The sequence below is a fragment of the Salmo salar genome, chromosome 10 (genome assembly GCF_965601325.2).
Source record: "Salmo salar chromosome 10, fSalSal1, whole genome shotgun sequence".
In the NCBI taxonomy this organism is placed as follows: Eukaryota; Metazoa; Chordata; class Actinopteri; order Salmoniformes; family Salmonidae; genus Salmo; species Salmo salar.
The window spans coordinates 75,052,501-75,071,699 of record NC_138300.1 but is presented as its reverse complement, the minus strand read 5'-3'; the positions used below and the strand labels follow the sequence as shown (position 1 = coordinate 75,071,699).

At 41.9% G+C, this 19,199-nt stretch overlaps 1 protein-coding gene across 10 annotated transcripts in view; it reads right to left on the bottom strand.

Annotated features, from left to right (window-relative positions):
* myo9ab (myosin IXAb) overlaps window positions 1–19,199 on the bottom strand; it is a 230,216-nt gene that overhangs the window by 60,938 nt on the left and 150,079 nt on the right. For all 10 annotated transcript variants that reach the window (XM_082957151.1, XM_082957155.1, XM_082957152.1 and 7 more), the window contains 3 exons: window positions 16,472–16,588; window positions 11,923–12,057; window positions 2,122–2,243 (listed from right to left, as the gene is read on the bottom strand). In XM_082957151.1, the coding sequence (XP_082813277.1) occupies window positions 2,122–2,243; window positions 11,923–12,057; window positions 16,472–16,588 (374 nt within the window). The remainder of the gene's footprint in view (window positions 1–2,121; window positions 2,244–11,922; window positions 12,058–16,471; window positions 16,589–19,199) is intronic.

The window sequence follows — 19,199 nt, the reverse complement described above, 5'->3', positions numbered from 1 at the left end:
AAAACAAATATGTATGAAAATACCCTCAAATTAAAAAAAGGTGACATTCTGTTCTGTCGCCTCATATGAAACATTTGAACTCGAAAGCAAATTAATGGTTTTAGCTTCACTATCCAAATAAATATGTTGGGGACTGTATAACAAACATTATAAGCCTATGGTATCCCGGGGTAAATTGTCTCAGCTTTTTCTATCTTACACATTGTTGCAAACTTTCGCCCTTTAGCTAAAGCATGCTGTGGGACTCCTCTGCTCTGTACAAAGTAGCGTGCTCCCTTATTCAAGTAAACTACACACCATACACTAAAACATGCCTCGGAGGCTATGACACATCCTGGTTCCCCTTGGGGTCAGAGAACGTGTCACTGGCCCGTTATAAATGGACTAACCTGTAGTAGGGCCCCTGGAAGCAAATGCTATCCTTGAGAGAGTCTGATTGCTTCAGCTAGCTTGCGGTCTCTTAACTATAAATTATGAAATCTTAAGTGGGTTCTGGGCTGCTTCATAATGATTAGCATCGCGTTCCTCCATATGATGATATAAATCACGTGAGAGGCCCGGGAGGGAGGCCTTTAAGAGGGGAAAAAGATCCCTCTTTGACCTTGTGGCTCTGGGAAAGCAGTCCCCACACTCATTCATCCACTTGTTATTACATCCAGATGAGTGTTCTGGGCTAAGTGGTTAGCAGCGCTAATAGCTAGGTTAGGCTAGGCTAGCTAGCTTAGCATGGCTAATACAGTCATGGTGGTCCTGTGTGTTTTTGTGTGCGTGGCTGACTTTCATTTATGTGGGATTGAGATGGTATTGTGAAGTGGCCTGTGTGAGAGGCTTTGAAAAAGGGCGAGCGAAAGCGTACATGTGCCCCAAAAAGGCAAACGTATGAATGAGTATCATTTTTATGTGCTTAAGTTAGCCTGGCTAAAGCTGTAATCAATCAAGCATTTCACTAGTAATGAAGAGAGCCTGTTGTATTCCTCATCTTGTCTGTAATCTGCGGGGTGACTAAGTAGGGAGACTAAGGTCACTATAAATGTGTAGGCCCATCAATGTAACCAACTTGGTTTGGTATTGGCTTTGTTCTAAAGAAGTTTGACATACAGTCAGGTCAAAAATGATTGGCAATAAAAGACTGTATAAAATAAATAATACAAACACTGAGCTATACTGTATGCAATTTATTTTTTGAAAATGATATTATTTTATACTACTGTAATGCTCAGGAAAATAGATACAAGTAATACTTAAAAATATAGGGGTAAAAATTATTCATTTTTGCACTATTTTTATTTGTCTTTTTTTTTAAACTCCCCCCCCCCCTTTGACACAGCCTATTTTCTCAAACATTTTATGAGATTGTAGAACACTTTGGGAGGGATCTTAAGCCATCCCTCCATACAGAATCTTTCCACATCCTTGATATAATTTGTCTGCGCCTATGGAGTGCCCTCTTCAATTCAAACAGGTTGCAGGTTTCATGCAGGTTTTATCCAAAAACGTAAGCATATCCTGAGAAGTACCTCATACCTACGGTAAAATATGGTGGTGGCTCTTGGATGTTACGGGGCTATTTTGCTTTCACTGGTCCTGGGGCCCTTGTTAAGGTCAACAGCATTATGAACTTTACCAAGTACCAGGACATTTTAGCCAACAACCTGGTTGCCTATGCCAGGAGGCTGACACTTGGCCACGAGTGGGTCTTCCAGCAAGACAATAATACCAAGCACACATCAAAAATCCACAAAGAAATGGTTAATTGACCAGAAAATCATCATTTTGCAGAGGCCATCTCAGTCTCTGGACATGAACCCCATTGAAAACCTGTAGTTTGAATTGAAAAGGGAAGTCCATAAGAGCAAACAAAAGATACCAATAATGTTGGACCTGACGGTATATAACCAGCACCATCTTCTGAGCCCTGCCTAATCCTTCCCAACTACTATGTTCTTAGGAGCTTGAGGACACTCGAGAACAAACCCTTTTTACAGGTTTTGGAACAAAAGTACACATCTTAATGTGACATTGCAGGAAACTGCCCTGAGGTATTGCTTTAACTAGGACAGAGGTGTACAAAAAAAAAGGAATGGCGAAAAGAGAAAGGCTTTGACGTGACAGCTCACATACTTGCACTCTTCATCCAGCAGGTGGAGCAACGCAGTGGGCTTCTTGCTGATGAGGTTGATGCAGCCGGTGTTGTCGATGTAGTCGATGTTGTGCCAGCTGATGCCCTCTGCCCTGTACTCCTCCTGAGGGGGGGGACAACAGTGATGTGGTGTCAGAAATAGTGCTGACGGTAAAAGTTGTTCACAAATCATCCAATACATAACATTTCCCCTTTGGGACTCAATAAAGTTTATTCAATTCATGTGAATGTCAAGTCAAAAGTCTGTGGAATGCAGCAGAGAAACAACATGATTGAACAGTAAAATAATCCCACTTGTTATGGTACATTCTGATAACTTTAAAAGGACACTTCGGGATTTTGACAATGAGGCCCTTTATCTACTTCCCCAGAGTCAGATAAACTCGTGAATTCAATTTAAGTCTCTGAAGGATGTTGCTAACCAGCGCTAGCGCAATTGCTAACAAGCGTTAGCACAACGAATTGGAATTGTTTTAAGATGGATCATGGATCATTTAGCTATTAGATTTTTTATTTTAGGACCACTTTAGGTCTAAAAATAAAATTATAAAAAGATTATTAGATAAAATATTGAGTTTGGTCTTTACTACTAGCCCATAAAAATGCATTGAACAACACATTAATAAATGTCAAAAAAATATATTCCTTATGATTTATTTTTTGACTAATGTTTTGAAGTTTCTGTCTCAGGAAATACTTTAGTTTTTTTGGACACGTATTTTGTTGGCACAAAACTACCTCCAACCCTTCGTTTGTATGGGTTACCTTCAGATGAGTGCCGTTTGGACGCTAAAGACATTTTCGTGAGAAGACCGATTTTCGTCTCATGGTCCGATAAACACCGTTGCAGCTCGGCCACCTTCCACCGCAGATGCGGCAGGCCGGCATAGGCGGATGCGGTGGATTGCCCAAACCTGACATCTCTAGCTTAAACTGACGGATTTTGCTAGCCGATTTTTGTATTATGTTACTTAGATTGACGCATGGGTGCGTCAATAGACTCTTAAGGATTAACTTCCCCCCCACCAAAAAAAAAATTAGGGCAAGACTTTTTACAGTGTAACGTCACGAAGAAAGTCTGGATTACCACCAGTTTATGACACCTGCGGGGGGATATAAACAGGTTTAGGGGTGCATGTCACGTATGTTAGCTGGGTGTTCTAAGCCCCTCGAGCTCTCCGACTACTGTAGTATGACCCAGAAGCCCTGTGGGAGTCATCGTGTGCGTCTTTGGGTCAGACACCCTCACAACAACAACAGAGGACCAGGAAGTGGAACTAGCCAGGACGCCCATCTCCGCGGCTAGCAGGGCTTACGGTGTGGCCAGCTGAAGCAGGAACATGCTTTCATGTGTGCGACTTGACATGCCTACCCTTCTTCTCTCTCTCTGCGGTCTAAACCCTATGTGTCAAGCACACTAAGAAAAGCCTTCTTAACATGCAGTAGTTAGAGAAAAGAGGTTGTGGAAAAGGAAAAAGGAACCAGAAATGACAAATTAGTCATTAGTGTGCGTTTTAGAGGAAATAAGCCTTTCTATTCCTCAGCCCAAGTGGCAGCTAGAGGCAAACTATACCCATGAAATTGTACATACAACTTACTCACATCATGAAGCATTACAATACCGTCTCATTATGACAGTGCTCCTGTGTTTATCTATCACAAAAGACAAAAGTTCAAAATACATTCTTCTATTTTTAGAATTTACAAAGAAATTCCAACCTGGGACATGACAAATCTGCACTAAACACAGGGCAAAGCAATCAAGGCCTAAACCTTCCTGTATTACAGAGGGGAACATAAGTTTTATGTGCAACAGAGCTTTTCAGGGGTTATGGCCGTATCATCTATTACTGCAGTTTGTGCTCTCTTCCTGTGCTCTGTCGCTCTCTTTCTCTCTCTCCCCGCTCTCGGTCACTTGCTCTCTCTCCCTCTCTTGCACTCTCATCTTTTTCACTGCTCTCTCTCTGCATCCTATGCTGTATTGTGCTTGGCAGGCTGCCCCAGTGTTAACGGCCCAGGGCCGTATGGGACAGAAGCAGGCTCTCTCTCGTTACTATAAAATGAAATGGTGGTTTATTCAAGTGTAGGGAGGAACACTGGGTCTGTAGAGGGGAGTAGGTTATGTTGATTTTAAACCTTTAAAAGCAGCTACAGTAGAGATACGGCATTGTGAGTCATGGAGCATCTCTGTATAGCCTGATCCCAGATTTGTTAGTGCAGTCTTGCCAATAGGAGTTGGAAAGAGGCAACATAGGATAAATAGATATGGGATCAAGGCTATTGGTGTTAGCGAGGGTAGTTTACTTTCTCTGTGCTAATACTGTAGAGCAGAGAGTTCTGAAGGAGTCAGAGGATTGGGACTTAAGACTGGTCCACATGACTCATAGTGATGACGTACTCAAGGCGTAAGCTGAACTCACTGACCGGAAATAGAAGCTACGGGGTTGGAATAAGGCAGTACCGGTAAAGCTAATGAAATCCTATCAAAATTACGGCCATTTTCCATTTCATTAAGTTTACAGACTTAAGTGGGTGGGTGATGCATTATGAATGCACTGACATTCTATTTACACAATTATTCATAGAAAAAGGCAGATTTGAAATCGCCCTCTGATTTAAAACACAGATACCAGAGCACAGATGTTTTCTTCAAGTTGGTGAGAAGTCTATACATCTCAGGAGAGTGCGTGAATGTGATACACTGTTTGCATAGAGGCTGTGGTCAAGTGCTTTTGAGCTCGGATACGTCTGTAAATCATTTTCATACGGAGCGAAGATTAAGTCGCAATTGGCATGGCGGTGTAAACATTGGAGTCGGGCCCCTGTGGGTAACACTATTTGGTGGGGTCCTATTTGCTTTGGCCACTGTTCAAATGTAAACACTCAAATACTCGCTGCTGATACGAGTAACTGATTGGTTGGAGAGGTGAGAGGGCCCAGTGTGGGGGAAGAGGACTAGGACTAATTTTTTCATGTCATCACCCTAACAATTCAAGTTAGGATTTGGGGAGGATAAACTGGATAGCTGATCCTAGATTGAGCGCAAGCAAGGGGGAATGGAATAAATTGACCCTACACACTAATCTGAGGTCATTTTTGCATTTCATCAGGATCTTATCAGATTAGGATTTGGAGATTGTAGGCTGATCCTAGATCTGTGCAACTTCGACCCAGAGCAAGGGAGGGGGATTAGAAGTGTGTAGTATTTTTCTTCATTCAAACGTCAGAGGGAGGGAGGGGACATGACCACACTACTATTCACAAACACAAATCATTCAGAATCTGGCAACCCTTACACAGGGCCTGGTACTCAATTTAACCTCCACAGTTTCTATTGTAAAATAAACTCCCAAATGAAAAAACAATAACTATGCCGGGCCAAACTTGTGGGTGAACTTATAATAAACTTCAACCCCCTTAAAGCAACATTAGGGATGATGTTTTTGGGGTAAATGCTTAAGTGGCAGTTTCATACTTACTAGTTGGCCATCACAAGGATCAGGTCCTGATCATGTGTCAGAATATTATGGCAAAATGTAGATTTCCGCCTAAATAGACATACCCAAAAGTTATTATTTTCATGAGATAGCCATTAACAATAACTAGTAATGCGGCATAGTTCTAGAAAGGTCTGGAACTCACCTTTCTGATAGAGATAGTTATACATTACTGAGGTGTACTCACTTTTGAGGACAAAAGCTCAAGGAAATAATAGAAATATTACGAAAACTTTTTTTCTATTTAACGTAAGTGGGGGAATAGGGCTTGAAGTACCTGAAATGCTTTCTAAATATAGTAACAATCAAATTACAAATAACTTTGAAGATTTCACCTTTCTTATAACTGTAAAACAAATAAGATCACATTTAGTGACAGTACAAATTTGGCCCCATTTCACAGAACTGACAACAGAGCATTTTCTGCCGAGCCTCCTGTCAGCGATGCAGAGACACCATTAGAATGTTTGCAGAGCGGTTACAACTTCAGCTTTACGCACAAAGTGATTTCGTCCCTCTGTGACCAAGAGAAAGTAGCCGTGTTTCAATTCTAGAAAATTATCATCTATTTATTCACAATGAGAGCTCTAAATCTGGCTGAAAATAATCACAGCGAGACGAAACCACGATTGATCAAATTGCTGAACTGTCCCGATTCATATGGATTATGGGTGTATTGTTTTTGTTATCGCAGGTGCATTTCGGTGCACCTGTGATAACCTCTGCAAATCTGTGTACGCGACCAATAAACTTTGATTTGATATGCTGTCTCCCAGGCTGGGCTCCGTCGATTCTTTGTCTAGGTAGGCCAGAAAACGTGATGTCTTTGCTTTGCTGACAGGGTGGTAGCGGGAAGCAGGCAGATGGGGCTTTCCAGCACTGGACCCTGCGACGTTCACAGAGCGCTTTGTACGCCAGTCGGAACCGGTCCAGAAATGCTCAAAGTCCCCTTAACATCAAAGAGGTTTAAGAAACAAAAGTGAGGTATGATGATAGAAATCTACAGTATAGGCCTAACAGAAAAACACTGACTTGATAACAATTACTAAGGCTTGGTTGGTTTTAGCTACTGTTATGTTTGACAGGGCCTTACACAACAATGTTTTCCATGACAAATGACACATTTTGTTTTTACACCTGAACTAATATTAATCAACACTGTACAATTGACAAGCTGTATTTGTTCAGAAAATCATTTTGTATTATTTCACTTCATATCAAAAGGTTCCATTTTATGATAAAAGAGCAATTAGTGCATTTCAAAAGTTGCTGTGAAGGCCCTAAGCTGGGCTAAAAACACTCAGTATGTTCTGTGTGTATGTGTGTGTGTATGTGTTCCCAGCCCACAGAGTGGAGGGTGGAGGTGACAGAAACAGATGACATAGCCAATGCCAGCTGGTGGTTATATGTGAGCTTCATTGTGAGTGAAGGGACATTAGCCCACACATTTAAAAACACTGCTCTTTTCCCTCCCCCACCTGTCCTCCAGCTGGCAGCGATGGGCCCGCCCGCCGACCTGCCACAGCCAATCAGGGACCGGAGAGAGGGAGACGAGCGGCGACAGCCAACGTGACGTCGTGTCTGTCTGTCTGATCACAGCGTACATCTATCCAGCATCAGTTTTAGGAGGTTACCATGAGAATGAGAGAGCTACGGTGGTTTACAGAGTAGGCTACCTAACATGCAGTGCATACCACACCCACCGCAGTTGTATGCATGTATCAGAAATGTGTCGACTGCAGAACGAGGGTGCAGGGTATGTCATTGTGTTAAGGACAACTGAAGTGTTGCTCATCAGTTTCTCATCATGATAGACAGAGAGACAGACAGAGAATTACTGTGTTCATGGAAACTCAAGTGTCTCAGCCTCATAATGACAGCTCATCACACAGCCTAGGTCCTCCAGACCTAATTTACTCACGGGTGACATGCTAAATGCTAATCAAAGTACATTGAGGACGTGCAGTTAGGGCTGCGGCAGTCACTAAATTTCGTCAGCCGGGTGATTGTCAAGTAAATAACGGGTCGGTCTCACGGTAATTGACCGTGAATTAACATAAATACATTTAGCGTCTCCTGGCTTCCACACAGCCTACACATCACTGACGCAGACCTTTGGAACATCTACATTTTAAAAAGTCTAATAAATCCATGTAATATAGCCTACACCATCACAATAAATCCATTATTTTAGACAGGTCTAAAAAAACATGATATGAAGAAAATGTAGTCCATTTCAGATGAACAGAATAGCATACTCTGAGTTGTCCTTATGTTAGGCCTTGATCTGGCTATGCCAAATGGCTGTGGGCTACACTAGTTCAATTAGCAGGCAAGATTTGGTTAGAATTCCATGGCATTATTTTATAGTATGAAGAATACAATTGAACAAAGCTAAATAAAATAGAAAGGATATTTTCTCCAAACGATTTGAGGGAGTGAGCACATTTGGCTATTCTGTGTTGAACGGTTAATGAAGAAATAGGTACCCCTTTATGCTTAATCTAGAGTTATTCATGTAACTTTAGTTCTACAAACATTGGGCTATATGTTTTGATTTTTAATACACTAAGGCTGCATGATGCGAGTAAATTATGATTTGAAAAAAGTCGCTTGAAAGGCATGAGCTCTGTTTATTTATTTTTTTGCGCAGTGGCCGTAATGCACCCTAAAAAGATCCATGCCTTTTGCGGCCAGTGGCCGTTGTTCCCTTCTCCATGATTGCTGCGTGCTCGGAAGCACCTCTCACTCACATGGCTCTCCATCATGTGATCGGGTTTTTCTCACATGTTACAAGTGAAGACAGACACTTCGGGGACGTAACTGCACGTATCCTTATCCAATTCCGAGGTGCATATTGAAGATATTGGAAGAACTGTCCAAATTTACTTTTCGTCAGCCAACAAGATGAGTAAGCCTAACGAACAGCAAAAGCACTAGCCTATGTCAATCTACTAACCCCCATAGTACAAAAGTCGACCTATTCTGTGAGAGAAGGAAATATTCCAAACATACTCTGGGACAGTTGTGGGATGCGATAGATCCCAAATTAATACAACCATTAGCATCCCAAAAGCTTTTTTAAGCAATGAGGCAGACGCAACAGATCAGAACATTTAGCTTAAAATGTTGATAAACTATTAGGCTATTTCTTCACATTATAAACACAGCAATGCGCACACGGCAGTAGGCTATAAGCGCGAATGTTCCATTACCGGGAAAACACCATTATCAAAAAGTTACCGTAAATGCGATTATGCATGTAAATGCTTTTATTCTAAAGGTGCATTTTTATGGTGAAAATGATCTTCCCCAAACTTGAAACTCACGCACTGCTTATGTATGCCAGCTGGCTCTACACCCCTTGTAAAGTGGATTATTGTGCTACATTTTAAGTTTAGTTGTGATACAAACCTTATTAAAACATATAGGCCTATGGGCTAGGCTACATGAGGTGTGCGACTACGATTGGAAAAAGTGAACAAAAAAAGGCATTGTTTCTTGCCTTACGCTGGACATCCTTAACAAGTGATATATATAATTGACAAGTGATAAGCAATGTGCTTAATATTAGGAGAGTTGAGAAATAAATATAGTGGGCCTAGCCTGATGGGATCCTCCTCTTTTTAATAGAGGCCATCACTCTGTTTTTATAGAAATGTTGAGCAACATGAAGTGTTTTATTAGATTTTTTTATTACATTTGCTTTGATGTCAGAGTGATTAGAGGGACAATAGAGTGCTGAGCACCAGGTCGTTAGCAAGTTTGGTAGGCTACTAATGACCATCAGCAGCATTAGAGCTTAGAGAAGCCTAATTACCGTGACTAAACGGTCACGTGGAATTTGACTGCCTTCATGACGCCGATGTGGCAGTAATACGGTCACCGCATAAGCCCTACATGCAGTGTAGCGATGGTTGAAACAACAGAGAGATTCAACCACACATACATTAGTCTACACTTAGACAAAGAGGGAAAGACCTACGGTAAAATAACGATTACCTGATTAGATATGAAAACAACACTCAAACACAATTACAGACAAAATCAATTGATCAATTGACAGAAGAGTGAATCTAAAAAGGTCCTGCTTTAGCGCAACCACTTAGCAGCTGTGTGTGTGTGTGTGTGTGTGTGTGTGTGTGTGTGTGTGTGGTGTGTGTGTGTGTGTGTGTGTGTGTGCCCTTTCTGCCCTGCTATTTCACAGTAATGGCAGTGTGTTAGTAGGTACGTGTACTAGCGCAGGTGGTGAGTCATGGAGTGGTAACAGTAGTGGCACAGTTTCTGATGCAAATGACGGTCACAGCAATGACAAGCAGCAGCTAAAGGACTCAGGGCTACCCTGAAAAAGACATTCCTATCTCAATGGGACCAGGGCCTGTATCCACAAAGCGTCTCAGAGTAGGAGTGCTGATCTAAGATCAGTTTTGATCATAATAAATAATATTATATGGAAAGATCCTAGATCAGCACTCCTTCTCAGATGTTTTGTGGATACGGGCACTGGTTAAATAAAGAATAAATACATAAAAACATGCATCATAGAATTAATGCTAGGATGGATGAACTATACTTCCTGGTACAGAGAAAAATAATTTAAAAAAATGAATTGGAAGTCCACAATAATGCTTAAACCACATCAGGCTAAAATGTTGAGTGTAGTTTCCTTTCAATTCAAGTGCGCACCAGCAAGAGACCATTCTTTGGTCAGCGGGGTTTCTGTAGCGCACGTTATTATTACGGAGTTTGCAAAACAAAAGGCCACTGGATTGTTGCAAATAATCATGATATCATCCTGCCAGGTAGGCATAGTTTACCTCGTAAAATAACATTTCATTTAGAAGGTTTTTGGGAAAGCCTTTCCATCTCAACAAGAAGGTTATCGTTAGCATCATCGCTAACGGCTACACAAAGGGTAGACTTACACGCGTGTCACAGACACGGCCATTGCCTGTTCAGAAAGTTGCAGGGAACATGAATCACTGACACATTTTGTTTAATGTCTCATGATAAACTGTCTTATGATCAAATTAATACATTTTCTAATAAGTTCAATCGATTTAGTTGATTTCCTACCAAGTACAGTTTTGAATATTGTTGAAATGCGTTTTAATGTCTGGATTCTGTGATTCAGTCCGCAACGCGGATTTGGTACGGCTCTACATAAGCAACTTACCATACTCAAAAGCCCATGAAAGAAACTTACCACACTGAAAAGTCTGCATAAGAAAGGTAAAACACCCAGAACTTAGAATAAGAAACATACCACACTCAAAAGTTCTCCTAGTATGCAATAAGCAAATTAACAAACTCAAAAGTCCTCATAAGCCAGGCACTGGGGTGCTAGCCTAAATAGGCTAAAATGGGACATAAACCAAAACAATAAACACCATGCAGACAAAACAAGAATAGAACAAGCTTATCGCCAGGTCATTATAAGTGGTAAACACAGACAGAGGGGAGACAGGCAGCGTTACTCGAGTCGGTAGCCAAGAGGGCCAAAACATCCTCATCAAAACCAAATCAAAACACCCCGCCTGGAAACCTCTTGAGTGCGTAAATTCCAGACCTCGTAAACCATGCATTTACTGCATTCCTTCCGACGATGAGGAAATAGCCCTTTTTCACAACGCTATTCATTCTGTGGTTTTCAGCTACGGTTTCAATCTGAAGCGATAAAAAGCCCTATCATTTTTTGGAGAAATCATCTACAAACATAATGTTGTGGAATGTGGAGTAGATTCAATGCAGTGAGACTAACACACACACCCACTCTGAAGCTCAGACATACATATACACACACACACACGCTCTCACACATAGTATGACGCTAACACACACAACGGCCGGGTGTGAGCTATTTTGTGCCCAGCGAATAAGACCAAGGTGAGGGTACTATAGAAAGGAAATGACAACAGACCTCACAATAGCCATTGTGGAACCTGTAAACAGGCAGACCAGTCACTGCTTTCAGGTTAAGTGTTCACACATCTCAGCTAACAAGCCATAAGTCACAACTATAGCAATATACAATTACTAGAATGGACATTCGCATTCAAGTCAATATTCCATGATGGATAGACTCGCAGCTTCCTCCTATTTCTACAGTCACAGCATTGGATTGAATAGGAGACGTTATTGTCCACACAACACTGTAGTTCAAACAGTTAAAACTTGTATGCCAGTCCGGAGTACGACTGAACACACTTTATTCTGTCGTTGACCTGAAGTGTGGTCCATAAGCACACACACAGACACACAGAAAGAGAGAGAAAGAGACCTTACCTGTTCTAGCTTAAAGATGTGCTGGTTAAAGTAGTGTTGGAGCCTCTCGTTGGCAAAGTTGATGCAGAACTGCTCAAAGCTGTTGTTCTCGTAGTCTTCAAAGCCAAAGATGTCCAGCACTCCAATTGAAAGAATCTGAAGTGAAAGAGAGAGTTCAGTTCAATTTGGCATTGATCAAATATTAAACATTTTAATAAATAATACTCAATTTAGAAAAAAAGACAATGAGCTCTTGATGAACCTTCCATCAAAACCTACATAAGCAGAACATAATGGAATAACGGTGCACCATATGTCACTGTCTACACCATCAGGCTATCTCTATGCAGGCCTCATGAAAAGAGTACAATTGTTAAGACCCAATAAAGACAGGGGGATGACAAATTGTGAGTGACAGATGGATGTTCAACTCTGCTCCAATATTTTATGTCTCAAGAGTCTAGCGGTCTGGCTGAGCACATCAGACAGCACTGTGGGACAGAAGACGGCTAAGGGACACAACAGTGCCTCTAACATTGCGCCAAACCACAGCAGTCTAAATCTACCCTCATCTGCGCTCCCCCCCCCCCCCCCCCCACACACACACACACACACACACACGTCTGTTGAGCACCACCAAAACAAGCAGAAGAGGCCATCATGCCATCTGCCTCAATTTTCTGGGCACACATGTGGACACAAACACAGGCACGCATTTGGGAGGAGAGAAGCAAATGTGATCTGTGATCTAATCCTTTGCATGCCCACTGGGCAAAGCCAGTCAGCTGCCACAGTGACCCCTCCCCCACGCAGCAAAAATGATGCAACTTCAGTACACACCAAAACAGACAGAGCGAAACATATTCAGTACAGATAACGGAAACAAAGAAACAGAGAGAGACCTTTAAATAGAGCCACAGACCAAAAGAAAGAGGTCAATAGAGCTAGACATGAGGCAGGTAAGAAAAGAAAAAGGTCTGTTAGTGTAACGTCTGTTAGCATGCCAGCTAACAGCTAACAAGCTCCTCTGGTTTTTCGCCACTCCAAGCCCTGCGGGAACACACAGCCTATGCAATCTTAACCACAGTGCAAAAACGTGACGAATTCTACTGGCCTGTGATGAAATGATGTGTGTGCGAGTGAGCCAGTGACACAGAGAGAGAGAGAGAGAGAGAGAGAGAGAAAGCGTGTGTTTGTGTGCGTCAGAGCATGTGTAATGTTTGTGTGTGTATGTGTTTTTTTTGCGTACGTACAGTTGAAGTCAGAAGTTTACATACACTTAGGTTGGAGTCATTAAAACTCGTTTTTCAACCACTCCACACATTTCTTGTTAACAAACTAAAGTTTTGGCAAGTCGGTTAGGACATCTACTTTGTGCATGACACAAGTAATTTTTCCCACAATTGTTTACAGACAGATTATTTCACTTATAATTCACTGTATCACAATTCCAGTGGGTCAGAAGTTTACATACACTAAGTTGACTGTGGCTTCAAACAGCTTGGAAAATTCCAGAAAATGATGTCATGGCTTTAGAAGCTTCTGATAGAGTAATTGACATCATTTGAGTCAATTGGAGGTGTGCCTGTGGATGTATTTCAAGGCCTACCTTCAAACTCAGTGCCTCTTTGCTTGACATCATGGGAAAATCAAAAGAAATCAGCCAAGACCTCAGAAAGAAAATTCCAACACCTTGAAATACATTGTAGACCTCCACAAGTGTGGTTCATCCTTGGGAGCAATTTCCAAATGCCTGAAGCTACCACGTTCATCTGTACAAACAATAGTACGCAAGTATAAACACCATGGGACCACGCAGTCGTCACACCACTCAGGAAGGAGACGTGTTCTGTCTCCTAGAGATGAACATACTTTGGTGCGAAAAATGCAAATCAATCCCAGAACAACAGCAAAGGACCTTGTGAAGATGCTGGTGGAAACTGGTACAAAAGTATCTATATCCACAGTAAAACGAGTCCTATATCAACATAACCTGAAAGGCCGCTCAACAAGGAAGAAGCAACTGCTCCAAAACCGCCATAAAAAAGCCAGAATACGGTTTGCAACTGCACATGGGGACAAAGATCGTACTTTTTGGAGAAATATCCTCTGGTCTGATAGAACTGTTTGGCCATCGTTACGTTTGGAGGAAAAAGGGGGAGGCTTGCAAGCCGAAGAACAACATCCCAACCGTGAAGCAAACTGAGACAGAGTGAAACATATTCAGTTCAGATAACAGAAACAAAGAAACAGAGACCTTTAAATAGAGCCACAGACCAAAAGAAAGAGGTGGCAGCATCATGTTGTGGGGGTGCTTTGCTGCAGGAGGGACTGGTGCACTTCACAAAATAGATGGCTTCATGAGGCAGGAAAATTATGTGGATATATTGAATCAACATCTCAAGACATCAGTTAGGAAGTTAAAGTTTGGTCGCAAATGGGTCTTCCAAATGGACAACGACCCCAAGCATACTTCCAAAGTTGTGGCAAAATGGCTTAAGGTCAACAAAGTCAAGGTATTGGAGTGGCCATCACAAAGCCCTGACCTCAATCCTGTAGATAATTTGTGGGCAGAACTGAAAACGCTTATGCGAGCAAGGAGGCCTACAAACCTGACTCAGTTACACCAGCTCTGTCAGGAGGAATGGGCCAAAATTCACCCAACTTATTGTGGGAAGCTTGTGGAAGGCTACCCGAAACATTTGACTGAGGTTGAACAATTTCAAGGCAATGCTACCAAATACAAATTTAGTGTATGTAAACTGCTGACCCACGGGGAATGTGATGAAAGTAATAAAAGCTGAAATAAATAATTCTGTCTACTACTATTCTGACATTTCACATTCTTAAAATAAAGTGGTGATCCTAACTGACCTAACTAAGACAGGGAATTTTTAAATGTCAGGAATTGTGAAAACTGAGTTTAAATGTATGTAAGGTGTATGTAAACTTCCGACTTCAACTGTATATTATGTATGTGTGTGTGTCAGAGCTTGCATGAGTGTGAAGAATGTGTGTAAAGGAATGAATGCGTGCTTGTGTGAGGGAACGTATGCCAGTGCTTACATGAACGACTTGATGCGTGCTGTGTGTGTACACTACCAGTCAAAAGTTTGGACACACCTACTCATTCAAGGGTTTTTCTTTATTTTTGCTATTTTATACATTGTAGAATAATAGTGAAGACATCAAAAATATTAAATAACACATATGGAAACATCTAAAATACAAAATAGCCAGCCTTTACCTTGACAGCTTAGCACACGCTTGGCATTCTCTCAACCAGCTTCATGAGGTAGTCACCTGGAATGGTTTTCAACTAACAGGTGTGCCTTGTTAAAGTTAATTTGTGGAATTTATTTCGTTCTTAATGCGTTTGAGCCAATCAGTTGTGTTGTGGTGGTGGGGGGGGGGGGTATACAGAAGATAGAACAGCTCAAATAAGCAAAGAGAAACGACAGTCCATCATTACTTTAAGACATGAAGGTCAGTCAATTTCAAGAACTTTGAAAGCTATGATGAAACTGGCTCTCATGAGGACCGCCACAGGAATTGAAGACCTAGAGTTACCTCTGCTGCAAAGGATACATTCTTAGAGTTACCAGCCTCAGAAGTTGCAGCCCAAATAAATGCTTCAGAGTTCAAGTAACAGACACATCTCAACATCAACTGCTCAGATGAGACTGTGTGAATCAGGCCTTCATGGTCGAATTGCTGCAAAGAAACCACCATTAAAGGACACCAACAAGAAGAAGAGACTTGCTTTGACTAAGAAACACGAGCAATGGACATTAGACCAGTGGAAATTATTCCTTTTGTCTTGAGTCCAAATTGGAGATTTTTGGTTCCAACCGCTGTGTCTTTGTGAGACACAGTGTGGGTGAACGGATGTTCTCTGCATGTGTATTTCCCACCGTAAAGCATGGAGGAGGTGGTGTTCTGGTGTGGTGCTGCTTTGCTGGTGACACTGTCTGTGATTTATTTAGAGTTCAAGGCACACTTAACCAGCATGGCTACCACAGCATTCTGCAGCAATACGTCATCCCATCTGGTTTGGGTTTAGTGGGACTATCATTTGTTTTTCCAACAGGACAATGACCCAACACACCTCCAGGCTGTGTAAGGGCTATTTTGACTAGGAGGAGAGTGATGGAGTGCTGCATCAAATGACCTGGCAACCACAATCCCCGACCACAACCAAATTTAGATGGTTTGGGATGAGTGGGACCGCAGTACGAAGGAAAAGCAGCCAACAAGTGCTCAACATATGTGGGAACTCCTTCAAGACTGTTGGAAAATAATTCCAAGTGAAGCTAGTTGAGAGAATGCCAAGAGTGCGCAAAGCTGTCATCAAGGCAAAGGGTGACTATTTGAAGAATCTCAAATATAAAATATATTTTGATTTGTTTAACATTATTTTTGTTACTACAAGATTCCATATGTGTTATTTCACAGTGTTGATGTCTTCACTATTATTCTACAATGTAGAAAATAGAAAAAAATAAAGAAAAACACTTGAATGAGTAGGTGTTCTAAAACTTTTGACTGGTAGTGTAGGGATAAATCCTACCTTGGCACTGTCCTCCAGGTCTTTGTTGTTGAGCAGGGCATGGTTGGTCCTGAAGACGATCCAGTCAAACAGGGCACTATACAGGGATTTGGCCATGGAGTCCCTCACGGTGCCAGCCTACATTCACACAGAGATAATCATGACACATGTACATACAGTGGGGGAAAAAAGTATTTATTCAGCCACCAATTGTGCAAGTTCTCCCACTTAAAAAGATGCGAGATGCCTGTAATTTTCATCATAGGTACACTTCAACGATGACAGACAAAATGAGAAAAAAAATCCAGAAAATCACATTGTAGGATTTTTAAGGAATTTATTTGCAAAGTATGGTGGAAAATAAGTATTTAGTCAATAACAAAAGTCTATCTCAATACTTTGTTATATACCCTTTGTTGGCAATGACACAGGTCAAACGTTTTCTGTAAGTCTTCACAAGGTTTTCACACACTGTTGCTGGTATTTTGGCCCATTCCGCCATGCAGATCTCCTCTAGAGCAGTGATGTTTTGGGGCTGTCGCTGGGCAACACTGACTTTCAACTCCCTCCAAAGATTTTCTATGGGGTTGAGATCTGGAGACTGGCTAGGCCACTCCAGGACCTTGAAATGCTTCTTACGAAGCCACTCCTTTGTTGCCTGGGCGGTGTGTTTGGGATCATTGTCATGCTGAAAGACCCAGCCATGTTTCATCTTCAATGCCCTTGCTGATGGAAGGAGGTTTTCACTCAAAATCTCACGATACATGGCCCCATTCATTCTTTCCTTTACACGGATCAGTTGTCCTGGTCCCTTTGCAGAAAAACAGCCACAAAGCATGATGTTTCCACCCCCATGCTTCACAGTAGGTATGGTGTTCTTTGGATGCAACTCAGCATTCTTTGTCCTCCAAACACGACGAGTTGAGTTTTTACCAAAAAGTTCTATTTTGGTTTCATCTGACCATATGACATTCTCCCAATCCTCTTCTGGATCATCCAAATGCTCTCTAGCAAACTTCAGACGGTCCTGGACATGTACTGGCTTAAGCAGGGGGACACGTCTGGCACTGCAGGATTTGAGTCCCTGGCGGCGTAGTGTGTTACTGATGGTAGGCTTTGTTACTTTGGTCCCAGCTCTCTCGGGTCATTCACTAGGCCCCCCCGTGTGGTTCTGGGATTTTTGCTCACCGTTCTTGTGATAATTTTGACCCCACGGGGTGAGATCTTGCGTGGAGCCCCAGATCGAGGGAGATTATCAGTGGTCTTGTATGTCTTCCATTTCCTAATAATTGCTCCCACAGTTGATTTCTTCAAACCAAGCTGCTTACCTATTGCAGATTCAGTCTTCCCAGCCTGGTGCAGGTCTACAATTTTGTTTCTGGTGTCCTTTGACAGCTCTTTGGTCTTGGCCATAGTGGAGTTTGGAGTATGACTGTTTGAGGTTGTGGACAGGTGTCTTTTATACTGATAACAAGTTCAAACAGGTGCCATTAATACAGGTAACGAGTGGAGGACAGAGGAGCCTCTTAAAGAAGAAGTTACAGGTCTGTGAGAGCCAGAAATCTTGCTTGTTTGTAGGTGACCAAATACTTATTTTCCACCATAATTTGCAAATAAATTCATTAAAAATCCTACAATGTGATTTTCTGGATTTGTTTTTCTCATTTTGTCTGTCATAGCTGGCATGTACCTATGATGAAAATTACAGGCCTCTCATCTTTTTAAGCGGGAGAACTTGCACAATTGGTGGCTGACTAAATACTTTTTCCCCCCACTGTATTTTACTGTCTGCTCCAATCACAGCGCTATATCAATCAATCAATCAAATGTATAAAGTATATGCATTTCATCTGGACTATGGGTTTATCCTCCTGTCAACCCCCCCTGCCCCTCCCCTTCACAAACACACACAATATTCTCCCCTCTTGATCTTGAGCTGTACACCCTGTGGGACAATATAAAAACACAATGTTGTTCAAATCCTTACATAATGTAGATTAGGTACAAGCAACAATGGAAAACATTTCCACAAAATAATCTGCCGTACTCTTCACAACACACCAAATTAATCCACTAGACAGAAATAGAGAAGTGTGTGTGTGTGTGCATCTGTAACATGTTATTTAAGTATGTTATTGTCCCAGATGTTTCTCCCTTCTTATAGTGCTTGCTAATCTTCCTGCACAGCATGTGGTTTTACAGAGATTTAATATTGCACAAGGTTAATCAGACATGCAAGGGCAAACCCACAAAGGCTATAACTGCAGCACTACAAAACTACTGTAGCGTATCCTTCTTTCTCCTGATCTGTTTATCTAGGCTTATCTATCTCTCTAGTCTAATATATTTGTATTTCCATCAACGTACAAGTCTGTGCCAGTCTGTGTGTGTGTGTGTGTGTGTATGTTTGTGCCAGTCTTTGTGTGTGTGTGTGTGTGTATTTGTGCCAGTCTGTGTGTGTGTGTGCGTGCGCCAGTCTGTGTGGGTGGGTGTGTCTGTGTGTGTGTGTGCGTGCGCCAGTCTGTGTGTGTGTGTGTGTGTCAGTCTGTGTGTGTGTGTGTGTGTGTGTGTGTGTGTGTGTGTGTGTGTGTGTGTGTCAGTCTGTGTGTGTGTGTCAGTCTGTGTGTGTGTGTGTGTGTGTGTGTGTGTGTGTGTGTGTGTGTGTGTGTGTGTGTGTGTGTCAGTCTGTGTGTGTGTGTGTCAGTCTGTGTGTGTGTGTGTGTGTGTGTCAGTCTGTGTGTGTGTGTGT